This window comes from Pan troglodytes, chromosome 23, assembly GCF_028858775.2.
Source record: "Pan troglodytes isolate AG18354 chromosome 23, NHGRI_mPanTro3-v2.0_pri, whole genome shotgun sequence".
In the NCBI taxonomy this organism is placed as follows: Eukaryota; Metazoa; Chordata; class Mammalia; order Primates; family Hominidae; genus Pan; species Pan troglodytes.
In genome coordinates, this window is record NC_086016.1 from 23592603 (window position 1) to 23614198 (window position 21596).

Consider the following 21596-nt stretch of genomic DNA (forward strand, 5'->3'; position numbering starts at 1 on the left):
CACAGTCGCCCAGGCATGGTTCCCACAGCCCCTTGGTCTCCTTTGACTCTGGTTTCCTAAGACAGCTTTGGGACTTTCTGGTGAGAAGCTGCCATTATTCTCAACGCCACAGCTCCCTGCTGCCCTCTCCTGCCCGATGACCCATTGACCACGAGATTTAGCCACGAAAGGAGTCAAATGTATAAGTGGCCAGGGGAATTCAGAAACCCCAGGGTCTAGGGACAGTGGTGACCCAGTATCAGAGAGGGTCTAGGGACAGTGGTGACCCAGTATCAGAGAGGGCCTAGGGCCGAATGACTGGAGGTTTCATTAATCCCGGGGTCTAGGGACTGAAGGATTGATCCCGATTCAGTGACCCCGGGATCTGTCGACTTTGTGACCACAAAATCTAGCGATCCAACAACCTTCAAGACCCTGCAGCTGCGGGCCCAGGTTCTGAGGGGAGAGACTCATTACTGAGTGCCCAGGAGTCCAGGATCAAGGGGCGTCGTGAAAACGTGCCTGCAGGGTCCTAGGATCCTGAGCCTGTGTCCAGGGACTCACCGGCTGCGAGGAGCCGCGTCTTCACCAACTGCTCACGCTCACTCTCCGCGGCTCGGAGACTCAGCCGCCCTTCCCTGGGTACTCATTGGTAAGTCCTCGGAAGCGTGGACCAATCAAAACCCTCCTCGTGTCTCCAGTCCCCGCCCAGCTACAGCTCTCGAGAACCGGGGGCGGGCCCTCCCCGCGCTGACCCAGTGGCAGTGCAAGCGGAGTGCCGCGCGGGCCGACTATTGGCTGCCGCGAGCGGGCGCTGTCAGAACCGGATTGGGCCGCGGCGGGGACGGAAGCGGCCCCAGGGCCCGAGGGGCTGGAGCCGGGCCGGGGCGATGTGGAGCGCGGGCCGCGGCGGGGCTGCCCGGCCGGTGCTGTTGGGGCTGCTGCTGGCGCTGTTAGTGCCGGGCGGTGGTGCCGCCAAGACCGGTGCGGAGCTCGTGACCTGCGGGTCGGTGCTGAAGCTGCTCAATACGCACCACCGCGTGCGGCTGCACTCGCACGACATCAAATACGGATCCGGTGCGTGGGGCCAGCGACTGGGAGAGCGCGGGGAACCGGGGCTCGGGGTTGGGAGTGTGGAGACAGGGTGGTCATGGGGGTCTGTGGGCCGTCTGGAAGCCCGGCGGCGGGGGCTCTAGAGTCGTTGGGGGGTCGAGGGGCCAAGGCTTTGAGGGTGTCGAGGATATTGAGGGTGGGGACGGTCGTCGGGGAACTGCGGGCCCAAAGACTGAGGGGGTGTCAGGCGGGGGCTGGGGGTGAGCCCTTGGGGTCCCCTGGGACATGTTCTGGTCCCAGGGCGAGGGTCCGGGGTTCCGCGATTGACGGAGACCCTGGGTGTGTGGGGTGTCACTCCTCAGGCAGCGGCCAGCAATCGGTGACCGGCGTAGAGGCGTCGGACGACGCCAATAGCTACTGGCGGATCCGCGGCGGCTCGGAGGGCGGGTGCCCGCGCGGGTCCCCGGTGCGCTGCGGGCAGGCGGTGCGGCTCACGCATGTGCTTACGGGCAAGAACCTGCACACGCACCACTTCCCGTCGCCGCTGTCCAACAACCAGGTGAGCCCCTCCCGGAGCCCCCAGAGAGACTCCTGGCCTGTGTGAGGGGCCAGAGACAGAGCCCTGGGTTCCAATCCGAGCCTCAGCTTCTTCGTGAAATGGAAATTTCACTTCAGAGATGGTTACTGAGCGCCCCCTCGGGGGACACAGAGTAACTCCGCCAGGATCCTGCCCCCAGGTGCTCCCGGCCCGGCAGGGAGAAAGACGGGAGAGAGATCCGGAGAGATACGCCTGGATAGCTCTTCCTCTGGTGGCAAGTGGGACCCAGGAGGGGAATCCACACAGCCTTGAGGGTGGGGAATAGGAAACTCCACTGGGGAGGGGGAACTCAGGCTAGATCTGAAAGGATGATTAGGAGTCCTCCAAGCCACAAAGGGGAAAGAGAGACTTCCCAGGCCAGCAGAAGAGATTGTGCCAATGCATGGAGGTCATTGGAATTCAGGGGATTGGAATGGAACAGTGGGTGCCCTTGGGGAGCTGATGGAAGAAAATGTTTGAGATAGATAGACAGCTTGACTGTTAGCCTGAGGGGCTGAATTTTAGGCTGAAGGTAGGTCAGAGGGGTTAGGACTGGGAAAATGTGGAGGAGGAGGCCTTAGCTCCGTGGGGACCAGTGGTCTCTGCACAGACAGATGCAATGGTGTGTGCATGTGTCTGAAGAGCCCATGCTGGGGAGGGAGTGCTAGAGGTTGCGGGGGCGGGTCATGGTGTCACCTTTTGCAGCTGTGGGAGCTGAGGCTCCAGGAAGGGTAGGGAAGAACCCTAGGCTCGGTGTACTAGGTGCGAATGCCGCCTTCTGTGGTGACCACTGTCTTCTCATCCTCTGCACCTATAGGAGGTGAGTGCCTTTGGGGAAGACGGCCAGGGCGACGACCTGGACCTATGGACAGTGCGCTGCTCTGGACAGCACTGGGAGCGTGAGGCTGCTGTGCGCTTCCAGCATGTGGGCACCTCTGTGTTCCTGTCAGTCACGGGTGAGCAGTATGGAAGCCCCATCCGTGGGCAGCATGAGGTCCACGGCATGCCCAGTGCCAACACGCACAATACGTGGAAGGCCATGGAAGGCATCTTCATCAAGCCTAGTGTGGAGCCCTCTGCAGGTCACGACGAACTCTGAGTGTGTGGATGGATGGGTGGATGGAGGGTGGCAGGTGGGGCATCTGCAGGGCCACTCTTGGCAGAGGCTTTGGGTTTGTAGGGGTCCTCAAGTGCCTTTATGATTAAAGAATGTTGGTCTATGATTGCGTTTCACTGTGAGCCTGAGGATGACCAGGAGGTGCCAGCCCAGGCCCAGTTGATCATTTCTTCCTCAGTGCAAAACCTGTCTCCAGCCCAGCCTGACTGCTGAATCTGTCCAAACCCTTTATTATTTTTTTTTCGGGGGGCGGGGGGGAGGTTTGCTTTTTTTTTTTTTTTTTTGAGACGAACTCTCGCTCTTGTCCCCCAGGCTGGAGTGCAATGGCGTAATCTCAGCTCACTGCCACCTCCGTCTCCCGGGTTCAAGTGATTCTCCTGCCTCAGCCTCCCGAGGAGCTGGGATTACAGGCACCTGCTACCACACCCGGTTAATTTTTATATATATTTTTTTAAGTAGAGATGGGGTTTCACCATGTTGGCCAGGCTGGTCTCGAACCCCTGACCTCAGGTGATCTGCCTACCTCAGCCTCCCAAAGTGCTGGGATTAAAGGTGTGAGCCACCATGCCCGGCCTGGGTTTTGCTTTTTTTTTTTTTTTTTTTTTTTTGAGGCGGAGTCTTGCTCTGTCACCCAGGCTGGAGTGCAATGGCACTATCTCGGCTCACTGCAAGCTCCGCCTCCCGGGTTCACGCCATTCTCCTGCCTCAGCCTCCCAAGTAGCTGGGACTACAGGCACCCGCCACTGTGCCCGGCTAATTTGTTTTGTATTTTTAGTAGAGACGGGGTTTCACTGTGTTAGCCAGGATGGTTTCGATCTCCTGACCTCATGATCTGCCCGCCTCGGCCTCCCAAAGTGCTGGGATTACAGGCGTGAGCCACCGCGCCAGGCCGGTTTTGCTTTTTTAGAGATGGTCTCACTCCGTTGCCCAGTCTGGAGTGCAGTGGCATGATCATAGCTCACTGTAAACTTGAACTCCTGGGCTCAAGTGATCTTTCCACTTCAGCCTCCTGAGTAGCTGGGACTACAGGCACACACCACCATGCCCATCTAATTATTATTTCTGATGAGACAGGATCTTGCTCTGTCATCCAGGCTGGTGTACAGTGGCAGTGATCATAGCTCACCGCATCCTGGGCTCAAGTGATTTTCCCACCTCAGCCTCCCAAGTAGCTGGGACTACAGGCATGTACCACCATGCCTGGCTAATTTTTTTTTTTTTTTTGAGATGGCGTCTTGCTCTGTTTCCAGGCTGGAGTGCAGTGACACAATCTCCGCTCACTGCAGATTCCGCCTCCCAGGTTCAAGCCATTCTCCTGCCTCAGCCTCCTGAGTAGCTGGGATTACAGGCACGTGCCACCACGCCCAGCTAATGTTTGCATTTTTAGTAGAGATGGGGTTTCATCATGTTGGCCAGGCTGGTCTCCAACTCTCAGCCTCAGGTGATCTGCCCACCTCGCCCTCCCAAAGTGCTGGGATTATAGGCATGAGCCACTGTGTCTGCCCTCTCTGGGTAATTTTTAAAATTGTTTTAGTAGAGACAAGGTCTCACTGTGCTGCCCTGGTGGGTCTCAAATTCCTGAGCTCAAATGATCCTTCCACCTCTGCCCCCATAAAGTGCTGGGATTACAGTTGTATTACTTTTATTTTGAGACAGGGTCTTACTGTTTTGTCCTGGCTGGACTCGAACTGCATGGCTCAAGCCTCCTCCTGCCTCAGTCTCTCAAGTGGCTGGGATTACAGGTGGGTGCCACTGTGCAATCTTTTTTTTTTTTTTTTTTGAGACGGAGTCTCGCTCTGTCACCCAGGCTGGAGTGCAGTGGCGCGATCTCGGCTCACTGCAAGCTCTGCCTCCCAGGTTCACACCATTCTCCTGCCTCAGCCTCCCAAGTAGCTGGGACTACAAGTACCTGCCACCACGCCTGGCTAATTTTTTTGTATTTTTAGTAGAGACAGGGTTTCACCGTGTTAGCTAGGATGGTCTGGATCTCCTGACCTCGTGATCTGCCGACCTCGTGATCTGCCCGCCTTGGCCTCCCGAAGTGCTAGGATTACAGGCATGAGCCACCGCGCCCAGCCGCCACTGTGCAATCTTAACCTTTTCAGTGGTCTTCCATGTACTCCAGTGCTGCCCTGGGCATCCCCCTGTCCACCCTGAGGCGGTCTGATGGCAAGTGACCCCAGGTCCCCAGCCCCTTAGCTTTATGAACCTTCCTGTTAAGGGCCAAGGCCAGACCTCAGAGCAGGATGGGTGGGAGCCCCACTCCCTGTCAGCTGGGATGGGGCACAAGCTCTCCAGCTCCCTCATCCCTAGATGTGAGGAGCTCACTCTCCTGTCAGTTGTGGCAGTCTTGACACCTGTATATGACCAAGGGACAGGTGAGGATTCTGCCCATCTGCTGGAAAGTAGCATTGCAGTTTCCCTCACTGGGTGCAAATGGCACCCCACCATAGGCACATGGCATCTCAGGCCCCCAACACGACCTTTGAAAGTCTCAATGAAATAACAGAACTACAGAAGATATTGCAAGGGAAGGCAGCCACATAAAACTGCTACCTGCAGAGATCTGAGAAGGCTGCCTGGAAGAGTAGGCACAATTTGGGCAGGCCAGAGTATCGTACCTTTAAGGCAGGAGCAGACGAAATAGGAGAGCCCTAATAAAGGAAGAGAACTGTTAGCTTTGCTGGTGTGTTGGTGGCCTCTAGCGGTTATGGCAGAGATTACAGGCTTCCTGGACTTGATAACTTAGCTGGGCTGCTGTGGGTCGGCCATGGGAGCTACTGAGTATAACGGTTTGCTTCCCTGAAGCAGAACAAAAGAGCCCAAGGAGAGGCTAGGGGTGGCAACTGGCTGGAAGAGGCTCGGAATAGTGTGGACAGAGCACCTTGCACTGGAGAAATCAATTGACCTTTCGTGGTTTTTTGTTGTTGTCAATGCCTCTGTTGCCCAGGCTGGAGTGAAGTGGTGCAATCTCGGTTCACTGCAACCTCCACCTCGCAGGTTTAAATGATCTTCCCACCTCAGCCTCCGGAGTAGCTGGGACTACAGGCATGCACCACCACACCCAGCTAATTGTTGTATTTTTTCTAGAGACAGGGTTTTGCCATGTTGCTCACACTTGTCTCGAACTCCTGGACTCAAGTGATCTGCTCATCTCAGCCTGCCAAAGTGCTGGGATTACAGGCTTGCACCACCACGCCTGGCCTCAGTTGACCTTATTAAAGGATGGAGCAGCTGGACATGGTGGCACACGCCTGGCCTCAGTTGACCTTATTAAAGGATGGAGCAGCTGGACATGGTGGCACACGCCTGTAATCTCAGTGCTTTGGGAAGCTGAAGTGGAAGGATTGCTTGAGCCCAAGAGTTGAAGACTGCAGTGAGCTATGATGGTGCTACTGCATTCCAGCTGGGCAAAAGACTCTGTCTCTTTAAAAAAGAAAAAAAAGAGGGGGGGCCAGGCATGGTGGCTCACGCCTGTAATCCCAGCACTTTGGGAGGCCGAGGCCGGCGGATCACAAGGTCAGGAGATCGAGACCATCCTGGCTAACACAGTGAAACCCCATCTCTACTAAAAATACAAAAATTAGCCAAGTGTGCTGGCGGGCGTCTGTAGTCCCAGCTACTTGGGAGGCTGAGGCAGGAGAATGGCATGAACCCGGGAGGCGGAGGTTGCAGTGAGCCGAGATTGCACCACTGCACTCCAGCCTGGGCGACAGAGTGAGACTCCATCTCAAAAAAAAAAAAAAAAAAGGCCGGGCATGGTGGCTTACACCTCTAATCGCAGCACTTTGGGAGGCTGAGGCAGGTGAATCACGAGGTCAGGAGATTGAGACCATCCTGGCTAACATGGTGAAACCCCGTCTCTGCTAAAAACACAAAAAAATTAGCTGCATGTGGTGGCGGCGCCTGTAGTCCCAGCTACTCGGGAGGCTGAGGCAGGAGAATGGCGTGAACCCGGGAGGTGGAGCTTGCAGTGAGCCAAGATCGTGCCACTGCACTCCAGCCTGGGCAACAGAGCAAGATCCCATCTCAAAAAAAAAAAAAGCCTCGGGGTGGGGTGAGGGGGTGGGAGAAAAGCTCTAGCCAATTGTGAATTTGGACTCCTGGGCTTAAGCAATTCTCCCATCTCAGCCTCCCAAAGTGTTGGGATTGTAGGTGTAAGCCACAGCACCTGGCTTTTTCTTTTTTATTTTTTTGGGGAGATAGGATCTTGGTCTGTCACCCAGGCTGGAGTATAGTGGCTCAATCACAGCTCACTGCAGCCTCTATCTCCTGGGCTTAAGAGGTTGTCCCACCTCAGCCTCCTGAGTAGCTGGGACCACAGGCATGCCATACCACACCTGGCTAATTGTTAAATTTTATGTAGAGATAGGGTTTTGCTATGTTGCCCAGGCTGGTCTCAAACTCCTGGGCTCAAGTGATCCTCCCACTTTGGTTTCCTTTTCTCACTCTGTCACCCAGGCAGTGCCGTGGCTGTATGCAACCTCCGCCTCCCAGGTTCAAGTAATTCTCCTGCCTAGCCTCCCGAATAGCTGGGATTACAGGCAAGTGCCACTACACCTGGCTAATTTTTGTATTGTAGAGACGGGCTTTTGCCATGTTGGCCAGGCTGGTCTCGAACTCCTGACCTCAGGTGATGTGCCTGCCTCGGCCTCCCAAAGTGCTGGGATTGCAGGCGTGAGCCACTGTGCCTGGCCCTCACCTTGGCTTCTGAAAGTGCTGGAATTACAGCCATGAGCCACTGCACCTGGCTTCATCGTTAAACTTCTTGAGGATCATCTACAAGTCTATCCATCTCTCCCATTACTCATCTGACCTGAGAGGATTTGAATGGAAGTATATTTTTGGGAGGTGATTTCAGAAAATGCTGGCACAGAGGAATGGGGCTGTGAGAGGGGAAGGGAAAGAAGCTAGTGAAAGGTGCATTATTGAGCAAGTTACCCCTGTGGGCAACTGGAGCTCAATCCCACTGGGGATCTCTGGGACCCAGTGCAGAACGTGCATCAAAGTTATCCCACCCAGCTGGGTGCAGTGGCTCTCATGTGTAATCCCAGTACATTGGGAGACCAAGGCGGGCGGATCACTTGAAGCTAGGAGTTCAAGACCGGTCTGGCCAAGAAGGCGAAACCCCAGCTCTACTAAAAAAAAATACAAAAATTAACTGGGCATGGTGATGCATGCCCGTAATCCCAGCTACTTAGGTGGCTGAGGCACTCCAGCCTGGGCGACAGAGTGAGAGTGTCTCAATAAATAAATAAATAAATAAATAAATAAATAAATAAATAAATAAATAAAAGCTATTCCACCCAAGGGGCAAGGAAGTGAGGTACTTACCTCCCAAAGTAGTTTCCCTCACAGGCTGGGTCTGCTGAGTGGGTGGGGGGAGCCACTCTGTAGCACTTTGCACTGGCCTTGTACACTGGGTAAGGGACTCCTGAAGCCAGAATAAGGCCCCCAGGCTGAGCCTCAGGTGCTGGCCATGAGCATCCTTTCTGTAGAGGTAAGTGCCGAGGGGATATGGGTGGGGCACCAACAGGGTAGACTACATCCTATGTATTCATCAGTTCTCACACTGCTATAAAGATACTACCTGAGGCTGGGCACGGTGGCTCATGCCTTTGGGAGGCAGAGGCAGGCGGATCACCTGAGGGCAGGAGTTCGAGACCAGCCTGGCCAACGTGGTGAAACCTTGTCTCTACTAAAAATACAAAAATTCGCTGGGAGTGGCCGGGCACGGTGGCTCACGCCTGTAATCCCACCACTTTGGGAGGCCGAGGCGGGTGGATCACCTGAGGTCAGGCATTTGAGACCAGCCTGGCCAACATGGTAAAACCCCGTCTCTACTAAAAACACAAAAAATTAGCTGGGCTTGCTGGCGGGCGCCTGTAATCCCAGCTACTCTGGAGAGTGAGGCAGGAGAATCACTTGAACCTGGGAGGCGGAAGTCACAGTGAGCCGAGATCGCACCATTGCATTCCAGCCTGGGTGACAGGAGAGAAACTCCGTCTCAAAACAAAAACAAAAATTAGCTGGGGGTAGTGGTGGGCACCTGTAATCCCAGCTGCTTAGGAGGCTGAGGCAGGAGAATTGCTTGAAACCTGGGAGGCAGAGGTTGCAGTGAGCCAAGATCGTGCCATTGCACTCCAGCCTAGGTGATGAGAGCGAAACTCTGTCTCAGTTAAAAAAAAAAAATGATACTTCTTGGGACTGGGTAACTTATCAACAAGAGATTTAATTGACTCACAGTTCTGCATGGCTGGAGGCCTCAGGAAACTTATAGTCCTGGTGGAAGGCCAAGGGGAAGCAAGCCATGTCTTACACAGTGACAGGAGAGAGAGAGTGCTCAGGGGAAACTGCCACTTTTATTTATTTTTGAGATGGAGTCCTGCTTTGTCGCTCGGGCTGGAGTGCAGTGGTGTGATGTCGGCTTACTGCAACATCCACCTCCCAGGTTCAAGTGATTCTCCTGCCTCAGTCTCCTGAGTAGCTGGGACTACAGGCGTACACCACCACACCTGGCTAATTTTTGTATTTTTAGTAGAGACAGCGTTTCACCATGTTGGCCAGGCTGGGAAACTGCCACTTTTAAAACCATCAGATCTTGTGAGAACTCCTTCACTATTACCAGAACAGCATGGGGGAAAGTGCCCCCATGATCCAATCACCTCCCACCAGGTCCCTCCCTTGACACTTGGGGATTACAATTCTAGATGAGATTAGGCTGGGGACACAGAGCCAAACCATATCACCCTGCAAATCCAAGGGGGCACTCCTCTGGTCCAGCCCCAGCTCCTATGGGCTGTCAAAGCCCACTCCTGCCTCTCTGTCTATTCCCCCACCTCTGTTACCACACATAGGTAAGCAGTGAGGTGAGGAGTGTTGACCAAGAGGAACCCAACAGTGCACAAGTGGGAATCCCTGGGCAACCAAAGCCCATGCTGTGGGAGCAGGTAAGATTGTTCCAGGCAGAATGCAGGACAAGGCCAAAAATAAAAACTGTAGTGGCAGCAGAACTCACTTTCAGTGAACACTTACTAAATGCCAGGTGCTGGGCCAACAATTTACACAGCATCTCATTTGCTGCTGGCAACAGCCAGCCCTATGGGGCGGGTTTGATTGCCATCTCAATATTGCAAGAAGGCAACAGGGGTTCATAAAGATTCAAAACCACCTCTGCCTGCCTCAAAAACATCTGCTCTCAGCCATTGGACTGATAATAAAGCAGGAGGGGTTGCAGGGGCACAGTTGTCTAAGCACAGCTGCTCCCTTCCCTCTAGGAGCCGTTCAACAGCCCGGTGACCAATATACTTCCTAGTCATCAGCGAAGGGTAGGCGCTTAATGAATGCTTCTCCGCAAAGTGGATCACAATCACGAAGAAACCAAAGCTTACACTTCCGTTCCCCATATCTCCCACAGATCCAAAAGACCACGGGGCCCAGGACCCGGTCTCCATAGCCCAGCCATACCCGGGGGTTTTCAGGAAAGCCTCACTCGCGTCCTGCCGGGCGATCCGGGGTGGTTGAGTTGGAAGGGGGGCTACCCCAGTTTGGAAGCCCACCACGTCCAAATATCTCATCCAGGAGGCGCAGAGAGCAACCTCAGCATGCATAACAAAGCAGCCCGCGGCCGCGTTCACAGCAGGCTTGGCGGGGGTTCGGGAATTTCCACAGGGTCTCGGCCTCCCCCACTGTGGGCTCGCGCCTGGCGCCCCTCACCGGGCTTCCAAGCGCTCTTGTCGGTGTCGCTAGAAAACTCGCAGAGATTGGAGCTGAGAAAAGGCGGGCAAAGTTCCTTTTGATAAGTTATGAATGGGGAAAAAGTGTTTGTAGAACTCATTGTTAAAACCACGGAGCCCGAGACTCGGCCGGCGCCGGGCCAATCGGAACCCGGAGGCTATTTTGAAATCTCTCCCGTCTCAGCCAACAGGCATGCAGGAGGAGAATCCCCGCGCCAGCGCCGGCCAATGAGCGCAGCGCTATGCTAAGGAGTCGGGGGCCCGGCCCCTCCGACTGTCAGCGGGTTAAAGATGGAGCCGGCAGGCGAGGGGCCGCCACGAGGTGCAGGGTCGTCTGGATGGGGACCCGGGGACAGACGATGGCCGGGATCCTCCTCCGTCTAACCCTCCGCGTCCTGACCGGGCCCTGGGCGGAAGGGATGTCTGCGTGAGTAGCTGTGTCTGAGGAGGGGATCCTGGGCTGGGCTGGGCAGCCCTACTCGGCGGGTCAGGCGGAGGGGCGCGGCCGGGATCCCAGGCGCCCTCTTTGGAGCAGGGAACTCTAGAAGGGCGGGGAGCCCCCATCCTCTGCTCCGCTCTGGGCCTCCAGGCAGAAGAATATGTTAGAAAAGAACCCAGAGTGTATCTAGTTCAGGGCAAGGGGCCAGGGATGGGGTCGTCAACTAGAAGGGGCGCGTCGTCCCGGGGTGGGGCCGCCCTTTTTCTCCTGGAGCCGCGGGCCGAGTCAGGGCGCAGGGTCGTCGGGCTGTACCCACCCCGCTCCGGGCGCTAGCCGGCTTTGGACTGCGGCTGAGCGCGGGTTCGTCTTTGTGTGTGCGCCCCCTCCCCTGCGTGGCCCGTCAGCTCCTGCTCCGGGATTGGAACAACCCCCTAGTCTGGGGTTTCTCCTCCACCTCAATCTGGAGCGTTCTGGGAAAGGCCTGGGTGTCCTGGGTTCTGAAGACCCCAAGGACGCACCCCGCTGCGGTCTCCTTCCCTGCCCGGATGGACTGGACGGGGGCTCTGCCCCACCCACCCATCCATGGTTGAGCTTCCCGCCCTGCGTGTATTGGGGGTGGTGGGGTCCCCCCTGCTGGCCGCAGGTGCTCTGACGAGGTTGCACTACTGTGCTCTGAGAAGCAGTGCAATGATATTGTCAAAGCATCTGGGACCAGCCTTGGGGATCTCCCTCCCTACAACCCTCACCTCCCACTCCCCAGGCAGGGCCCCTTGGGCTTGCAGGCCCTCCCCTCCCCCCTACCCAATTCGCTCCCTTCTCCATGGAAACTTGAGATTCTAGACAGGCCTGGGCCTCTGGGGTCAGAGGGCACCCTTCCCCCCGGCAGAGGCCCCGCCCCAGCCAGCCTGCATTCCAGGTCTCAGATCCCTACAGACCACCCTGGGGGAGGCACTGGCAGGCCTGCCCGACACTCTTTCCCTGTTGCACTACTATGGGCCGCTGGGAAGCAGTGCAATGATGAAAGGGCATCGGTCAGGTCCGGCCTGCTACCCTGGGAGGGGGAAAGGGAGCTTGCTGCCTCACTCCACTTTCCAGCTGAGAAGGTTAAGGTGCCCAGAGGGTAAGTGTTTCCACTGATTAGGCACAGATGTGAAGCTGGACTGGACCCTCCATCAGAGGATCAGGTGGGTGCAGAGCTGGAGAATCATCCCTAAACTCTCCATCCTGTCATGGCTGGACAGGTGCAGGAGCAGACCTCCCCAGCTTCTGAAAAGCTCTTGTTTGAAGGTCTTTCCACATTGGGTCCCTGGGGTAAGACTGGAACTCCAGGCCTGGTCAGGGTCTTAGGGGAAATACACGCCCAGTCTTTTGCACGGAAGATCATTCTAGGCCTGGCTTGGGCCCAGTCCTTGCTGGAAGCTTGAACAGGGCCAGGCTCTGGAGAGAATGTTCTTCTGGGTGGCAGTTGGGTAAGGGGGTAAGGCAGGCCTTTCAGGAGGCAGCCTTCACCCCAGGACATCAGCTGGAGTGGTACTATGGACTGACCAGTTGACTGATCAGTTGAGTGGACTCAGCTGGAGTGGTACTATGTGAGATGGAAGGGTGGACTTGGGATACAAAGCCTGCAAATGATGTCTACCAACCATGCCAGTTTGTTCTCTTACAGAGAGGCGTGCCCTGAACCTGCAGGAGGGACTGAGGTGTCTAACATGCCAACCATCCCAGCTGGAATACAGGGTTGGAGCTGAACTTCCAAGGAGCCTGACCCCAGGCATGCTTGGATGACCACCTCTACCATCAAGACCTGACACGGTGCAAAAGGTTTCTATGTGCCCAGTCACAGTCATTCAAATCTTCTTTAGAGGAGGACTAGGTTTCCGGATGGGCTTTTGGGAGTTCCCCTCACCCCTAGCTGGGCGCATTGGGAAACTGCTTTACCCCTACCCTGGGGAGAGAAGCCCTGGCACCCGTGGGAGGAACAGGGGCAATGACACATGCTCCTTGGCTTCCTAGTCCTGATCCCTTGGGGTTCCTTGATCCTAGGGTCATCTGACTTAGATCCATCCTCCCTTCCTCTAGGCACCAGGGGCCATGGCTGGAGGTGGCCACCCCTCAGTCCTGTAGAGATTCTGTACCCACTGGCTGGAGACCCTCATGCAGCTGTCTCCTGCTCTTGCTGCGGGGAGACTGAACTCAGGGCCCTGCTCACTGGCTCCCTCCCAGTGGAAGCCTTCTCTGGGCTTCACAGCATTGAATATTCCTCCAGAACAGCTTGTTAAATCAAATTTTTTTTTTTAGATGGAGTCTTGCTCTGTCGCCCAGGCTGGAGTGCAGTGGCACGATCTCGGCTCACTGCAACCTCCGCCTCCCGGGTTTAAGCGATTCTCCTGCCTCAGCCTCCCGAATAGCTGGGACTACAGGTGCCACCACACCCAGTAATTTTTGTATTTTTAGTAGAAACAGGGTTTCACTATGTTGGCCAGGCTAGTCTCGAACTCCTGACCTCATGATCTGCCCTTCTGGGCCTCCCAAAGTGCTGGGATTACAGGCATGAGCCACCGCATCCGGCCTAAATCAAAATGTTCTCCCTGTGGCAGAAGTGTCCATTAGACTGGGAGCCCCTGAGGCAGAGACAACTGTCATTTAAGAAATCTCTGGCCAGGCGCAGTGGTTCATGCCTGTAATCCCAGCACTTTGGGAGGCGGAGGCAGGTGGATCACCTAAGTTCGGGAGTTTGAGACCAGCCTGACCAACATGGAGAAACCCCATCTCTACTAAATATACAAAATTAGGCTGGGCACAGTGGCTCACGCCTGTAATCCCATCACTTTGGGAGGCTGAGACAGGTGGGTCCAAGGTCAGGAGTTCAAGACCAGCCTGGCCAAGATGGTGAACCCCATCTCTACTAAAAACAAACAAACAAACAAACAAAAAATTAGCCGGGTGTGGTGGTGGGCACCTGTAATCCCAGCTACTAGGGAGGCTGAGGCAGAGAACTGCTTGAACCCTGAAGGCAGAGGTTGCAGTGAGCCAAGATCGCGCCACTGCACTCCAACCTGGACAACAGGGCAAGACTCCCTCTTGAAAATATAAAAAATAAATATACAAAATTAGCCAGGTATGGTGGCGCATGCCTGTAATCCCAGCTACTCAGGAGGCTGAGGCAGGAGAATCACTTGAATCCAGGAGGGAGAGGTTGCGGTGAGCTGAGATTGCGCCATTGCACTCCAGCCTGGGCAACAAGAGGGAAACTCCGTCTCAAAAAAAAAAAAAAAATCTCTTGGCAGTGTCTGACAAAGAGGAGGGGCCCAATAACCCCCCACCCTTTTTTTGAGACGGAGTTTCGCTCTTGTTGCCCAGGCTGGAGTGCAATGGTGCAATCTCGCCTCACCGCAACCTCTGCCTCCTGGGTTCAAGCGATTCTCCTGCCTCAGCCTTCCGGGTGGCTGGGATTACAGGAATGTGCCACTACGCCCGGCTAATTTTTGTATTTTTAGTAGAGACAGGGTTTCGCCATGTTTGCTAGGCTGGTCTCAAATTCCTGACCTCAGGTGATCCACCCGCCTCGGCCTCCCAAAGTGCTGGGAGCTGTAAGCCACTGTGCCCGGCCTACACTTTTTAAAAATACAAATACAGGTATAAAGTGTGAAGCATGGGTTACTAGAATGACATGATGGGAGGGTGATTAGGGATCTGCTCCACCCTCAAGGGGGTGCTTGTCCTGTATGAAAAAAGGCACATCCTGGCCAGGCACGGTGGCTCATGCCTGTAATCCCAGCTCTTTGGGAGGCCGAGGCGGGGGGATCACCTGAGGTCTGGAGTTCAAGACCAGCCTGGCCAATATGGAGAAACCCTGCCTCTACTAAAAATACAAAAATTAGCTGGGTATGATGGTGTATGCCTGTAGTCCCAGCTAGTACGGAGGCTGACGCAGGAGAATCTCTTGAATCTGGGAGGTGGAGGTTGCAGTGAGCTGAGATCGCGCTATTCACTCCAGCCTGGCGACAAAGTGAGACTCCGACAAGAAAGAGAGAGAGAGAGAGGGAGGGAGACAAAGAGAGAGAGAGAGAGAGGGAGAGAGAGAGAGAAAGAGAGAGAGAAAGAAAGAAAAAGAGAAAGAAAGAAAAAAAGGCACATACTATAGATTTTAAAGTTTCATTTTGTAAGTCACACCAGGGCAGGAAGTAGAATAGAGATTTGAGCCCAAGTGTACCTGACAAGTCTCTCTGCCTGCACTCCTAGACAAGATGATCAGGACAGACCTCATTCTTCTTTGGTTGTCCCCAGGCAGGAGGAAATAAATGTCACTTCCTATGTTGGAAGAGCTGAGGGGTGGTGGTTTAGCAGTAAGAGATGAAAAATCTGATTAAACGTCTCAGGCACACTATGGATCTCAGGGCTGATGGAGGACAAGGAGGGGACAAGGGAGGACGCAGTCCAGGGTGCACCCCCTTGTTAGTGGCTGGGGTCAGTGGCTGACCAAGTAGGAGGGGAGAGGGGTAAGAAAAGTAGCTTTCAGGGAGAAGAAGCTGTGCGTGAATGTGGACATGTTCAGCATGAGATGCCCAAGAATCGTCCCCAGTGGTCATTTGGATGTGGGTCTGGAGCTGAAGGGTGAGACACAGTGGGTGTGTTTTTCAGTCAGTTATGGGTTCTAATCAGGAACAAGAAGTGTGTAAGATCGTCCCAGATGAGACGGTGAAGCCAGGACCTTCAGAAACGCATTCGAGGGGCAAGAGGAAAAGGACAGTGAGGTGGAGCAGGAGGAACAGGACACTGAGGAGGGGCCAGAGATGCAGCGAGTACAGAGCAAACAAGTGGCCGTAAAGGGGAGGAGAGCGCAGAATCTGGGGAGGCCGCTGGAGAGTGAAGGAGAGGGAGGAGGGTGAAAAGTCCGAACTAGAGGGGTTAGGGGCAGAGTGAAGTTCTCGGGACGTTGCCTGGATGAGGCCCGGGAGGCTACAGACAGCGAGGAGGGGCGCCCGTCGGAGGGGACTGGGGGCCTGCCGAGAGGTGGGGACCTTAAAGAAGTTGCTGACCAACCACGTCCTCGGCGCAGCCAAGAGCCCGACCCGGGTCAAAGGCCCGATGGCCCCTGCGGAACTGGGCCAGGACCCGCGCAGCCGCGTTCGCCCCCTCGAGGTCGTGAGCGCGCGTGCCCAGAGCAACGGGCATTGTCGCCTGAGGCAGGCGACTGGTGATTGGCCCCGCCCCCGGCTTCCGCGCGGATTGGCTGGGGCAGGGCGGGGCGGCGCGGCTGCAGTAGGCTAGAGAGTCCGCACCTGCGCCGCGGCCGTGGGGAGAGAGGGTGCGTCCCGGCAGTCCCGCACGACGGGCCCCGCCTCCCCTGGTGACCCCACGCTCCGGCCTCGGGGCGAGTGGCGGTCGGCGCGCCGAGACCCTCGGGAGCCCCGCCCAGACGCCTGCTCCGCTTCCAGGCCACCCGGGCTCTCCAGCCGCGCTCGCTCATAGAGATCCTAGACGAGTTCGACAGCGAGGTCCCGCAGAGCAAGGCCTGCCAGCAGATCTCCGAGGAGGACTTGGAGAGGCAGGCGGACACCTACACTGGGCGCGCGCTGCGCCTCCTCTTCCGCAGCCCCGTCCGCAGCCCGTCGCTGGCGGAGAGGGTGGTACAATTGGAACAGCGCGGGCTCTCTTTTCTCCGGATGCGGCCGCGGGGCATGGGACCGGCTGGGCGGGAACTGTCACTACCCGGGTCCGCCGTCCCCTAGGAAAGAGCTCCGACGATTGGAGCTTTGGGGGCCGGGGATGGGGGTGGGGTGGAGAGGTCGCCGTCGGCCTAGCTGGGGCTGCAGGGTAGGATCTATCAGAAAGCCGAGGCTGCACAGCCTGGGGAGTGGAGCGGGCAGGCGACTCACGCCCCGGACCTCCCCCTGCCCTGCCTCTCCTACTCTTGTTGCAAGCGAAGTTCTTCTGTGTTGTGCAGGGGGAGCTGAACCATTGCAACAGCATGGGCGCCCTGGAGATGCACGAGCAGGTGGAGCAGCTGAAGTAGAGCATCCACCGCGTGCACCTCTACTCCTGGGGCGAGGATCAACCTCTCCCCGTGCTGGGCCCTGGGCGGGGGTCTGAGCCCAGTGCAGCCAGGCCGAGGGCTAGGTGACCACCTCCACTCTTCCGGTTGGATTTGCCCTCCTTGGATCAGGTTTTATCCAGAGCAGGAAGGGGCCTGGGCAGTCTGGACCTGGGAGGAGAGGCGCTGCCCCTAGCTAGATTCTTTAGTTAGGAGACTGACTTCAGCTCTGCTACTTCCTTCCTGGCTGTGTGATCCTGAGCAAGGTGGGCCACCTTTCCGAGAGAGAGAGCCCTCACTGCTCACCTTGGTGAGTGTTTTGGAGTGGTGGATGGAAGGCCTGTAGGTAGGGCTGGCTCAAGCAACCAAGCAAACCTGAATCAATTAAAAAAAAAAAAAAGGCCGGGTGCGGTGGCTCACGCCTGTAATCCCAGCACTTTGGGACAAGGCCGAGGCGGAGGGATCACAAGATTAGGAGTTCGAGACCAGCCTGACCAACATGGTGAAACTGCCGTCTCTACTAAAAATACAAAAATTAGCCAGGCGCGGTGGTGCGTGCCTGTAATCCCAGCTACTTAGGAGCCTGAGGCAGGAGAATTGCTTGAACCCAGGAGGCGGAGGTTGCAGTGAGCTGAGACAGCGCCACTGCACTCCAGCCTGGGCAACAGAGTGAGACTCCGTCTCAAAAAGAAAAAAAAAAAAGTTGAGAGAGTCCTGGCACCGACCAACCATGTCCTTGGTGTGGCCCTGTGGCTTGTCTCTGGCCCTGTGTTTGGCACTTAAAAAAAAAGAGGCACTTTTTATTAAAGTAAACATGTACAAAACTGGAGATGACAGTGAACACCCCCAAGAACCTGTCGTCAGCCTCAGCAACTGTCCCCATCTTGCCAAATGTGTTTCACTCTCCATAACCCTAGGCCTTTTTCTGAAGTATTTGAAGGGAAATCTCAGACATCATTGTACCTCTGACTACTTTAGAATGCATCTTAATTAAAAAAAAAAAAATGCCGAGCATGGTGGTTCACACCTGTAATCCTAGCACTTTGGGAGGCCGAGGCAGGTGGATCACCTGAGGTCAGGAGTTCAAGACCAGCCTGGCCAACATGGTGAAACCCCGTCTCAACTAAAAATACAGAAAAATTAGCTGGGCTTGCCTGTAATTCCAGCTACTTCGGGAGGCTGAGGCAGAAGAATCACTTGCACCTGGGAGGTAGAGGTTGCAGTGAGCCAAGATCGCACTACTGCACTCCAGCCTGGGTGACGAGAGAAACTCCATCTCAAAAAAAAAAAAAAAAAGGCATTTGGCTGGGCACAGTAGCTCATGCCTGTAATCCCAGCACTTTGGGAAGCTGAAGTAAAAGAATCTCTTGAGCCTAGGAGTTGGAGACCAGCCTGGGCAACATAGCAAGGCCCCATCTCTACGAAAAAATTTTTAAAATAGCCAGGTGTGGTGGCACATGCCTGTAGTCCTGGCTACTTGGGAGGCTGAGGCAGGAGGATAGCTTGAGCCCAGGAGTTTGAGGTTATGGTGAGCTATGATCACACCAGTGTGCTCCAGCATGGGTGATACAGAGTGAGACCCTGTCTCTATAAAGTGACAACTACAAAAACAAACATTTGCTGACATAATCACAATGTCATTGTTACACTTTACATAATTGACAACAGTTCTCTGACATCAGCTGGTCATAGTCGCCTCTCCTAGATGGGCCACAAAAGTCTTTCTAGACTTGGTTTATCACCTCAGGACCCAGTGAGACTCACACATTCATTATGTTTGGCTGTTAGGCCTCTTAGGTTCCTTTTAACTAGGGTGATTGTATAATTAGTGTCTAAATTGGGAACCTTGTGAGAAGGAAATGAAAGGGGGCCATATATGTGGCCACACAGGGGCAGCAAACGTACACTGGGATGGCCCTGGGTCCTTGGCCACTTCTGTTGAAGTCCCCTTTGAGGAGGGATAGCCTGTCTGGTGTTGTCCTCTGGCAAGTCCCACTTCCCGGGTTTGCATCTGTTACGGTCTGCTGGTGGGTTGCTTCCTCCTCTGCCTGTATTTCTTGGACAGTTGCTCTAAAGCTCGATTGGATTCAGGCTCAGTTCCTTCAGTATATTTGTGTTCGCGGGTGCCTACACTAGTGTGGGGCTACTCACTTCTGTGTCACATGGAGAGGCCCAGCTTGCCTGGGGGTCCCACTTTCTGGAGTGTTGAGAGTGAGCCCTCCACTGATTGTTGGACCAACAGCACCTGTAGCCCCCCAAGGTGAGGTTGGTGAGATGGGGCATGTTGGCCCCTGTCAGCAGTGGCTCTAGGTATTGTTCATGGTGTTCTTTGGGGCCCCCCTCCCTTTCCTTTTGGAGGGACTGCATGAAGACCCCACACCACTGTGTCTGGCTCCCACTCTACCTGCTCCGGCTGCAAGGTAGGCACTCACTGGCACCTTTTGTTGCAGACACCAAGAAGACGAGAAGGAAGCCAAGACAGAAGAAACCAGAACCCAACCTCTTGTGGGACCGGTCGACCTCCCCATGCCTGCCACCAACCCTGCTGCCACCTCTGCCGCTACCACCACCATGGTCTCTGTGGTGACCTCATCACCCCCTGGCACCTGGGGCTGCCTTGCTTGCCTAAAGCCAAGTAGGTGGAGCCCCTTGGTGCCTTCAACCCCCACCCAACGCCTTAACCAGAGCAAACCCCGTTTATCTGCTTTGTCCATCAAGACCCTGTCTGCAAAGAGGGGTCTGCTGCTTAAAAGCAGAGGGCTGAGATCCACGGCTACAGGCCCAGGAGAGCCCCCGGGATTGTTCTGAGCAGGGGGCACCCAGGACTGCCTGGAGTGGGGGAGGCTCCCACTGACCGACTTGCAGGGCAGTGGAGGGAAGGGACCAAAGACCGTAGGCATAGTGTAGACCAGACAGGATCCTGGGGCTCCCAAAGGACAGGTGGAAAACCAGGGGGCCCCTCCCACATCTCCAGCCCCACTCCTGCCTCTCCCTGTGGGCATGGCTCCCCATGCTACCCTCTGCCTGCAGTGCACTGGGTTAGAGCCAGGATGGTGTCTGGCCCCAGGGAGGTGCGGAGGCATGCTTACCAGGGGGAGCCAGGGCAATGGAGCTTGGGCAGGCTGTTTCCAGCCACATATGAGAAATGGAAGCCTCCAGGGTTGAGAACCAAGGGAGTCAGATCAACCAGTCAGATCAACCATGTGGCTGCAAGACAGGGCAGAGAGGGGACGTCAGCCCCAGGCCCCTCCACACCTCATGTGCAGTTCTACAGCACGGGCACAGGCACTGCCTACACAGAGCCAACCTCTGAGCCCAGACCCCTCCACTGTAAAATGAGAATAAGCACTCAGGATGGTTGTGAGGATTCACTAACAGACTGAGAAGAAATGGTGACCTAGCCTGGCACATGGGACACTCCCCAAGATGCTCCTTTTTCATTTCCCTCAAGCCCAGAGTAAACCCCTTCGACCTCCTTGGGTTTCGTGACAGGCCATTCCAGTTTAATTTCACTTCAGATCTTGAAATGTCCAAATTCTTCACCTGGAGGATAGAAAGGAAATCTCAGGACAAGTTTGTTGGCTTCATTTGAAGAAAAGTACCTTATAGAAGAGCCATAAGAATGACGTGGCTTTCATTCACTCAGCAGATACATTGGGACCATCTCTTGTGCCCACCTTGAGCTTGGTTAGGGGTACAGGAGATGGGGTCGGGGGCACTGGGAACTAAGGAGGTCTGAACCCAGCCTGGGGGATGGAGGACTGCCTGGAGGTGGAGGCCAGACCTGAATGAGTCACACAGGCTAAGTGGGGAGTCAAGAGGTGCAGGCAGTTAGGCCACCACACCTGGCCGCTCATCTTTTTTAGCATTGAATAATATTCCATTGCCTGGATATGCCACATTTTATCATTCGCCCAATGAAGGATATCCTGGTTGCTTCCAAGTTTTGCAATTATGAATAAAGCAGTATAAACATCTGTGTGGAGGTTTCAGAGTATACGTAACTTTTCAACTCATTTGGGTAAATACCAAGGAGCATGCTTGCTGAATCATAGGGTACGATAGCCAAACTGTCTTCCAAAAAGACTGTACCATTTTGCATCCAGCAATGAATAAGAATTCAAAGGCCTTGGCCGGGCACAGTGGCTCATACCTATAATCCCAGCACTTTAGGAGGCTGAGGCGGGCGGATCACGAGGTCAAGAGATGGAGACCATCCTGGCCAACATGGTGAAACCCTGTCTTTACTAAAAATACAAAAATTAGGGGGGTGTGGTGGCTCATGCCTGCAGTCCCAGCTACTTGGGAGGCTGAGGTAGAAGAATCGCTTGAACCCAGGAGGCAGAGGTTGCAGTGAGCCAAGATCGTGCCACTGAACTCCAGCCTGGCGACAAAGTGAGAATCTGTCTTTAAAAAAAAAAAAGAATTCAGAGGACTTTTTATGTAAGGAACTCACACTGTTTTATAAAAAGACAATTCAGAATTCTGGCCGGGCGTGGTGGTGCACTACTGTAATCCCAGCAATTTGGGAGGAGTGAGGTGGGGGATCACTTGAGCTCAGGTGTTCAAATTAGCCAGGCATGTTGGTGCGCACCTGTAGTCCCAGCTACTTGGGAGGCGTGAGTGGGAGAATCTCTTGAGCCCAGAGGGTGGAGGCAGGC

The 21596-nt window shown here is 55.1% G+C and overlaps 1 protein-coding gene, 1 long non-coding RNA gene and 2 other non-coding genes across 4 annotated transcripts; all 4 read left to right on the forward strand.

Moving 5' to 3' along the window:
* The first annotated feature begins 805 nt into the window (after positions 1-805).
* SDF2L1 (stromal cell derived factor 2 like 1) lies at positions 806-2832 on the forward strand. The gene is made up of 3 exons (XM_009437880.3): positions 806-1056; positions 1395-1591; positions 2427-2832. The coding sequence occupies exons 1-3, from the start codon at positions 870-872 to the stop codon at positions 2706-2708; spliced, it is 666 nt and encodes a 221-aa protein (XP_009436155.1). The 5' UTR covers positions 806-869; the 3' UTR covers positions 2709-2832.
* A 7909-nt stretch (positions 2833-10741) lies between these two features.
* LOC134809685 (uncharacterized) lies at positions 10742-20912 on the forward strand. The gene is made up of 4 exons (XR_010156013.1): positions 10742-10889; positions 12568-12722; positions 19386-19570; positions 20387-20912. It is a non-coding gene; the product is annotated as an uncharacterized LOC134809685 (long non-coding RNA).
* MIR301B (microRNA mir-301b) lies at positions 11539-11615 on the forward strand. Its single transcript, NR_035730.1, has one exon. It is a non-coding gene; the product is annotated as a microRNA mir-301b (primary transcript).
* MIR130B (microRNA mir-130b) lies at positions 11860-11940 on the forward strand. The gene has a single exon (NR_035661.1). It is a non-coding gene; the product is annotated as a microRNA mir-130b (primary transcript).
* Positions 20913-21596: the final 684 nt, after the last annotated feature.